The 9,479-nt window shown below is 34.8% G+C and overlaps 1 protein-coding gene across 1 annotated transcript; it reads right to left on the bottom strand.

Moving 5' to 3' along the window:
• Window positions 1-5,597: 5,597 nt before the first annotated feature.
• On the bottom strand, window positions 5,598-8,102 carry LOC124424347 (NAD kinase 2, mitochondrial-like). The gene is made up of 5 exons (XM_046963256.1): window positions 7,843-8,102; window positions 7,398-7,745; window positions 6,310-6,394; window positions 5,926-6,184; window positions 5,598-5,836 (listed from the first exon to the last, which is right to left on the bottom strand). The coding sequence occupies exons 1-5, from the start codon at window positions 8,100-8,102 to the stop codon at window positions 5,607-5,609; spliced, it is 1,182 nt and encodes a 393-aa protein (XP_046819212.1). The 3' UTR covers window positions 5,598-5,606.
• Between the last annotated feature and the right edge of the window lie 1,377 nt (window positions 8,103-9,479).

Here is a 9,479-nt window from a genome sequence, read left to right as displayed (position 1 = left end):
CAAAGATAAGGAGAGACGGTGAGAAAGAAAGATTCATCTCGCGAACGCGATGATCCTTTTGTTTTCGAGTAGGAAAAGCCGGATGATCCGAGGCAAGGATTCTCTCGTTTACGGATTAAACGAGCACGTCGAACTATCTTATCGTTTAAATTCTTAAGAGTATCGACTATATCTAGAGAATTTCATTGAATCCTGCGTAAAGAGCTCTTTTCACGCTTTTCAGATTTTTATTACATTATTATCGTAATGATTTTTATTACGATCATCCATATCATCGAGTGATTTATATTCGATTTTTATTCCATATCTGTCCGATGAATTTCCATGAAGGGATATTTAAAGATCGATCGTTTTTCACTTGGAACGAGAGAAAAGAAAAAATTGGAAAAAAGATATAGAAAGATATGGAATGATAATCCATACCATTCGTGGGGATTGATTTTTGACGAGGGAACGAGCAGGGTGGGTGCAAACGAAAGATAAGATAATGGAAAATCAAAAAAGAATGCCAGGTAATTTGTTGGTCGCCGGTCGAGGACAGGTGGAAATGTAGAATGGCAATACTTCAAATTCATTTGCCTGACAATCTCCGGTTCTTACGATGTCCCAGACCTTGCTCTTTCGATTCCAATAAAATCAGAACTTCCTCTCTGTCAAGATCAACGAACGAGGGTTGGTGGAAAAGAAAGGAAGAAGCGAAAGATTGAGTGGGACGAAGAAGGAGTCTGCACTCTTTTCGTTTCTTTCTCTCTCTCTCTCTCTCTCTCTCTCTCTCTCTTTCTCTCTCTTTACGATCTTCTATGTATTTGTCGAACGTTAGAGTATACTCGAGATAAGAAGAAAGAAAGAGAACGAAAGAGGGAAAGAGATGCAGAGTTTCTCTGGTTAGTTCCGTGGTTCGTTCTCTCAAAATTCATTGGGCGAAGCGAACGGAAAACGAGCCTTCCCTTTCTATTTCACTTATTCTCTCTCTCTCTCTTTCTGTTTCTTTCTCTCTTTCTTGTCTTCTTCTACTTGGAGTCTCCATTCAGGACCTACCTGCGAGACCCCGGGGAACATTCCGATAAGTTATCGCGTAATTATGAAGCCCATGGAACTATCTGCTCGCACGTTTCTCTCTCTTCAGTGGCAATAAAGAATACAGCGTAGTCGTTTCTCATCGACTACACGAGAGATAGAAGTCGGTGGAAGTGGAAGATCCTTTGAGTGTCTAAGACTTGTGATACACGATTTTTACGAATCGTTTGCTACAATTCTCAAGGAACGATAAATTTTTCTCGTTTTTCTCTTACTCCAATAATATATATATATATATATATATATATATATATATATATATATATATATATATATATCCATAGATGTAGTTTATAGAGAGACAATATAAAGTTATTGTTTAAGAGTTTGCGTCAAAAAAAAAAAAAAAACAAAAAAAAAGAAAAAAATTAAATAAATATAAATGAATTTAAAGGGAAAAATGAAAAGAAAAAGACAACAGAGCGTTGATTAACGTGGGACAGAAAAGTGTCACTCGCTTGGTACATTGTCAAAGAGAAAGAAAGCAACAGTTTTCTCTTTCGTCAACCGACGAGTATTTCGTTTCGTTTCGTCTCGTTTCACTTTTCGGTACGCGGACCAACCGACATATAGTCCGTATATAATTTTAATGCCAAGCGAAAACGTAGGACGAACAAAGAACGTACGCCTTTACAAAGGTGAATGAATGAAATTACACGGGAAAGCGGATGAATTAAAAGATTGTCGGCTCTTTGAAAGAGAAAAATGGAAGAAGAATTTCTGTACTTCCGAAAAAAAATGATATTAACGAAAGCCCTGCTCGACCTTTCTATGTTTTCTTCTTTTGATTCTTCTTCTTCTTCTTATTCTTGTTCGTTTTCTTACTCTTTTCTTTACCACCCACCCACCCACCCTCCCTCCCTCCCTCCCCGACTCGCCCCTTCCCACCATTTATCCAGTTTCTTTGTTTTCAACGAAGCAAACCGGTGTCCCATTTCCTCTTTTCCATCTTTCCTTTTATTTTTCTTATTCCCCTTCGTCTCTCCTTCTCGATCTTCTCCCTCAGAGTCGGTGCTCTATCTCTCGATTCTTCTCGGCGAATTAACGTTTCACCATGAATCCGCAAATAAATCTTGTAAGCCGCAATTACAGTGGTCGCGGCAAGAAACTAAATCTTCGAATAACGATGCGGCCATTCTCGGATGCGGCTTTAACAAATTTATATCTTTCCTTGGCAAACGAATAATATAACAAATTTTGTTCAAAGTTAAATTTAAAGAATAATCGAAATATAATCTCGTGTTATTTCGAAGAATGTCGAAGGATAATAAGAAGAGAAGAATAATATATTTAGTGACAAATTCATGATATTGAAAGTGCCTCTTCAAAATGTTAGCAACCAAAAGTTCAAACGACGAAAAGAGCGTTCAATTACGCGATAGAAAGGAGTTGCTACAATGTCATCCGTTGTTCTTCCTCGGCCGTACGTTTATTTGTCTCTTCTGGACGATGGCTGTCTGGATAGAAGGAGCTAGAATCGCTATTGTTCTTAAAGATTGAGTCTTCAGGGTGGATTAATGAGAGCTCTTTCATAAATCCGATTGGAAAGCCCATCTTGACCCTGGTTATGACAGACGTTGAAAATTTCCTCTCCTAGTATTTTCAGTATTTATTACTATAAAATTACAAACGTTTTTTATCGTGTTATATTTTCTTAAGAACATTAAAATAATGTGATATAGGAACTTTATATTATAAGAGTCGAGTAACTATAGTAGTATTACAAATCAGGTTTATAAGGAAATTTAGAAAAATCAATTAAGACTGTTCACTATTATTTATTCGAAATGAAAGTATAACTTTAGCGACAAATATAAACTATAAAGCGTAAAATATGAATTATAAATGTAATAGGGACATTGCTTTTCTCACAATGAGCTCATCGCGTAAGTGCATTAGCTTGTGTAGATTAAAATTCTCTCACACATAATCTAACGATCGAATTAATGTCCGACAGAAATTTTTGTATACATTAAAAATATTAATTAAATTATACATGTCTAATAGAAACAAGAAAAAATCTTATGTCCTATTTATCGTATCGTTCCTGTGAATGTAATTTTTAAATATTCGTAACTTAATATATTCTATAACTTATATTGAATTAATTGTATCGAAAATGAAAAGTTCTTAATCTTTAATTTTCCATAAAGCGCTGCAAGTGAAGAACATGGCATATATTTAAATGTACACCATTACACAGTGAAGTTTCACTATTTCCCAGAATTATAATTTTCTATTCGTTTCATTTTAAACAGCTTTAATTTAATAACTTTAATAGAACTTGACTTTATAACAGGGAAAAGAAATAAAGATAAAGAAAAACACACACACACACATATATATATATATATATATTTATATAGAAATATATGTAATTACATAAGGAAAACAAAATTCCGAATTTAATTTAACTTAACTTTAAAAAAATAAAAGAAAATAAAAAAAAGTCTTGATTTTAATTTAAACAAATATTTTTTTTCCACGTTCAGCGCGTGGCAAAGGGAGAACTTGGCACACGTCCCAGTATGCTTGTTTCAGCTGCATGTGCACCTTTATTTAGCGTAACTCCAGTGGTCGCTATAAGTGCCATATCTTATACATTTCGTGGCTATAATATTAATAGAAATTAATTTTATAGAAATAAGAAATATACCACTTATGAGAAGATTAAAGTATGAATTTAATTCAACATAAAAAAACAAAAAATAAAGGAAGGAAGAAAGGAAGAAAAAGTGAAAAATGTATGAGACTGGACTTTAATAATTCAAATGCATAAAATATGAAGTAATCGTATTCGCGTACGCGGAACAATATGGGATCGGATATAGAATGTTACATCATTTCCGCTTCTTAAATCTACTTTTAAACCATAAGAGGATTTTATATGACAACATGGTAAAAAATGTATGACCAAGAGCAATTCTCGAAAGATTTCAACAGGCTAATGATATAGTTGTCCTCTCGATTTTCTATACTATAATTATTAGGCATAAATTATTCCCAGAAAGACAACGATTTTTTTCCGAAGAAAATAAAAGCTTTCTCAAAGATTTGAAATAGTCATTTTCTCGTTTAAACTTTCGTCTTTAAAACGAGACCTTCTTAATCAAAATCAGTCAAGAATTACGTTTGGATTCATTGCTGGGGTAAACCATTATAAAATCAGGGATGATGAACAGCCTTAATCGACAAAGAGTTTCCTTTATGTGCACGTACAAACACATACATAGAAAGGCTAGAGATTGGCCGACGTTTCGGTCTCGATAAAATTGAACGCTTTCGATATGAGAACGTTCAAACTACCTTCAATTCCCTCTCTCTCTCTCTCTCTCTCTCTCTCTCTCTCTCCCCCTCTTTACCCCATTCACCCTTATCAAACAACAAAAGCCCGTTTCTAAACCGAGCGAAACTCTTTTACTGCGGTTGTTTTACGCGCTCGACCCGAAAATGTCGGCTAGCTGGTGAGGGTTTACTTCTCTGCCGTTCTCGGTCTCAAGTGCCCACAACTTTGCCCTTCAAGTAGTAGGAACACGATGCAATCAGACCACTAGCGCCTCTCGCTCGATGACTGAGGAGAGCAGCTGTTTTCCGGTGTGCATGTCTCCCTTTCGTTTGTAGAACCTATACTTATAATCGTATATGTATATGTATATGTATATGTATATGTATATATATATATATATATATATATAGGGTGAGCCAATCGAATTAAAACGATCAATCTGAAAGAGTATTTCGAAGTAATGAAAGTAGGACGAAACGTTTAGACAATAATTTTATTAGAACTTGACAAAAAAAAAAAAAAAATAAAATGAAAAATAGGTCGATCTAATTATTTTCAAAAGTTATTAAATTTTTCTTCTTTTTTTTCTGCGTAATACTTTAGTAATATTTTCTCATGAGATAATCGAATGATACTATATAAACGGTTCACCCTACATAGACACGTACTATATATAAATATATATATATATATATATATATATATATATATATATATATATAGATGTATACGTGCATGTATATATCAGACCTACGTTATATAGCTCTTGTGTAAAATCGAGCACGAAGGTCGAGAATGTCGGTGGCATGACCGAAACCAAAATTACAGAGTTAATGGAAGCCTGAACGTGGGTATACTCTCTTGTTCCAGTAACGGAGAAAAGAGAAATCGAGGAGGATCTCACCCTCGGCCCACTTTACTTTCGAGAACTATATGCTGCTTCTTCTTCTAAGAATAAAGACTCTTATCTCGGGTTTTCTTGGCTTTCCTTTTTGAGGAATTTCCCGACCTCGTCTTGTATCGTTCGTTGTGTTAACGAAAGCTCTTTTTTTTTTAATTTTTTCGCAAAATTAACTCTCTCGAGGTAAGAACGTCAATCTACATATATATTCAATATATATATATATATATATGTATACTCGAACGTTATATTTTCTCGATTGTTTAATGATATTAATCGTTGAATTATTTCAATAAACATTTATGTTAGTTTGTATTCATTTTAACGATTAATATAGTGTCTTTATTGAAGAACAAAATTTTTAAGAGCGTCTTCAGGATGGATTTCGAATATAGCAATAGTGCCGTCGTTGAATGGTAGAGTGATGCCCCTATCGATAACTAAACCAGCGTCAAAACCATGGGATATGACCTTGATTTTTCGGCACATTCCTCTTTCGGGGGAAGATTTCGGTATCGGCCATTTTTTTGCTCTATACAATTCTCGAATCATGTAAGACATTCTTTTGTCTTCTATGTATAATGAAAAATAATTTGCCAATTCGAGGAAAAATATTTCTTCTTCGAATATCAATTGACTTCATAAATATTAATAATCATACCTGGATTAAATAAAAGACTACGATGATAAGATTCTATTATTTCTAAAGCCTCATTTTCATCGATCTCTTTTCCCATAGCTATTTTAGTTAATCTTTTAACAGTCTCCGGTACTTGAAGATTCATCGAACGATACCAATTACTTGATCCTGAACCAGTGCATACGCAGATTCCGGAACATTGAATTTTGTAGACATCTTGATCATCGACTTGAATGGTGAAAGTGATCGAGCCCGTTGATAAATATTCTCCCATGTATATCTATGAAAATAAATCTAAAAGACAATTTTCAAAGACATTCTTTTTTACTTAACGAACGTCGTTAATTATTCCTTGAAAATATATTATTATCTCGATAAGAAATGAAAAGATGGAAGCTTTTCAACCTCGTTTAACGCCAGCCACGGCAATACTCTTCGACGAGGTTTCTGAACATCTATTATTTTTCTTTCGGTACTTTTCATATTGATCCTAGAAAAACGAGACACATTAGTATGGTAATTGCAACCCTGTGATAAAATGATAATTGATTTTAGCTTGACATCGACGGTACGCCGATACGTTTCTCGTTTCGCATGAATATTAATTATTTTGGATCAAAGTTTTTACTTTGCGTTTTTTTCCTTCTCTGTCTATCATCCGATTGGGAATTAAAAGCCAGTCGAAATTTAACGTTACGTTGCACAATACACGTTAATTACCAGTATTACTGATTTCGGTAAATACGCTCTTATATGTAATTGAAATTTAATGAGCAATTTGAAATAGCTCGTTTGATTCGATAAAAATAAAAAAAGAAGAAATAAAAAAAAAAAGAAAGAGAGAGAAAGAACTACATCGACGACGAGCTATTCATCAATTTCCCCGTTGGCACCTCGGTTAAATGCAGGACTTCGTTGTATATACTTTAATAAAGTTCCCACGATATAAATAATTGTCAGTAGTTATCTCTCTCTTTTTCTTCCTCTCTCTCTCTCTCTCTCTCTCTCTCTCTCTCTCTTGCCTGTCTTGCATCAAGCCATAAAATTTACGTGACGCATAGTTCCAAAGTTATGACCTCTTTGTAAAATTAATAACTACATAGACCTTGTAATTTGCAAGTTATAACTGCCAAAGTTATAATGTGTATAAACTATAACTTGAAACTGCCTGGTGGTCGAGCAGTGAAAGCAATGAAGACGCATTACCGGTGGCTTTATGAAAACACGGAATCGGTGAATACCTATTGCTTATTTTAAACTTGGAAAAAAGCAAATAGATCGTCTTAACGAGCAAACGACGAAGAAAAGTTCCTATGGAAAAAGCTGCACGATGAACTTATGAAGAATTCCTTTCTTCTTCTTTTTTCTTCTTTCTTCTGCTTTTCTTTTCTTTTTTTTTTCTCCCTTCTTAACGAGAATTACGAACGTAATGGACTTTTTTATTCGGTATTTAAAAAATTATTGTTCAAAGTCTCATTGAATAATCTACTTACTTGGGATCCTTTTCGCAGTCTTTATCTTTCATTATGTCCTTCATCGATTGAATCTTATCGTCTGCTTGATAAAGTTCACGATGAATATCCTCTCCGTACATGATGGTCCTTATTCGATTTCTCATCAACAAATTATATTTCCCTTTTTCCAATTTTTTAAATATATTTTCTATGTCGTTAGAATGATCCATCGAAAAGATATGCTCATTGGCATGATATTTAGGATTTATACTTATTATGGCTTTCTTATTATTTTTTATCATTTGGGATGCTAATAGGAAAGCTTCGTCCCCGCCGATCGAAATCACTAGATCAGCCCATTCAACGTCGTCTTTACCGTCTTCTGTACTAATTGATTAATTTCTTGTTTCTCTTTTTTTTTTCTTTTTCTTTTCTTTTTTTTTTTTTTTTGACGAAACAGTCATGATATACGTAAGAATTTTACCTCTTTATTATACGAAATTTACTGCCCATTTTCTCCATTATCTCGTTTAATTTATTTTCACAATTTATTTGCATTTCATATTCCCTTTTCAAAAAGTTTGAATCCGTACCCAATTGCAATGTCTTAAGTTTATTGCGAAAGCTTATCTCATTGATATCGGGATATTTCGATTTTATAGAATCCCAGAGTGTTACCTTTTTTATTCCTAGGACATGTTGTGGCCAAAAAGGTTGACAGAACAAACGTGGCATTAACTTCATAATTCAATAATAAGAACTTAAAAATTAGGTTAAAAAATATGGAATATTAATCGAATGAAAAAGAAGTAGCTAAATTCACGACGCATAATCTTATGTAAACAAAAATATGTACAGGAAAGATCAAAAACAATAAAGATTACGTCTGAGAATTATTTATTCCTTGTTTGCTTTAAGAGAATCTATGGAATTTAGAAGCAGGATTCTGGATTCGTGCGATCCTTAGCAGCATCCTCCGCAATTCGGATTCCCGCCACCGCAGCATTCCGAGCCGAATCGTCTTCTGGTATTTCTTGGGAAACAGCAGGTACCACCACTGCTACCGGCGCAACTGTATATCCTTCCGCAGGATTGACCACCGCATCCACCGCAAGATCGAAAGCCTTTAAGATGGTAAGACTGGCACTTGCATCTGATGTAAGGAACAAAACGAAAAACATCAAGATATTTCGTTTCCATCCAAAGATCTATAAAGTTCTGAGAACTGTGACAACGTTCGATTAAAACGTGAATTACGTCAGGAGAATAAAGTAAAATATTTGTCAATTAAATTGTTTCTGAAATTGCTTAGTCAAATTCGACAATATATCAAGTCTCGATCGAATACATTTACGTATATCACTCACTGACAAGGAAGTTCCTTTGGTTGTATCCTACAACAACGATTAATCTCATCAGAACAAGCTGGTCCACCGCAGGAGTTGCAAGGACAACCCTTTCTGTCGATGCAAGGATCTACCCTTCCGCAGGAAGCACGATTATGAAATCTCACTGGAGTACATATATGTGGTGATCTTAGGCAGGGTGGTGGAGAACAAGGTGTCGACCGACAGGAAACTTGTGGTCGGACTGGTGAGCAGCATGGACCACGTGGATGCTCCCGTCTACCGAAAATCGTCCAATGTTGTATGGGTTTGTACGATCTTCCGCAACCACCTCGGATCCTTCTATCTTCGTTTCGATGTTCTGGACCACCGCAGCATTCCTCATCTTCTTGCAATCTAAGCACGTCTTCGTTGATCAGATTGTGGGACCAAGAATATTCATCTTCGTCCATGCTCTCCCAAAACATTGCATTCGAAACGTTATCCTCTTTATTGTTATGCAAAGGCTTCATTTCTATGTCGTTCAGATTCTCTACAGTGGATTGATCTGTGAATTCCATTGGATGGTGAAATTTATGTTTGTCTTCTAAATCACATTTATTTCCACCGCCTCTGAGACGTTCCCCTTTTCGTTCGAGTTTAAATGCCTGACTCAATGACGATGACGAATTCTTACGTAGCAGAATTTCCTTTGAAAAATTGTTGTCTTTGTAGCTTTTAATATATCCTGCACGTTTCATATTATTCAGGAAAAGACGAGAACGATTTTTCGTTT

This window comes from Vespa crabro, chromosome 5 (genome assembly GCF_910589235.1).
Source record: "Vespa crabro chromosome 5, iyVesCrab1.2, whole genome shotgun sequence".
Lineage (NCBI taxonomy): Eukaryota > Metazoa > Arthropoda > Insecta > Hymenoptera > Vespidae > Vespa > Vespa crabro.
The sequence above is the reverse complement of the archived record's forward strand: the minus strand, read 5'-3'. Positions and strand labels throughout refer to the sequence as shown.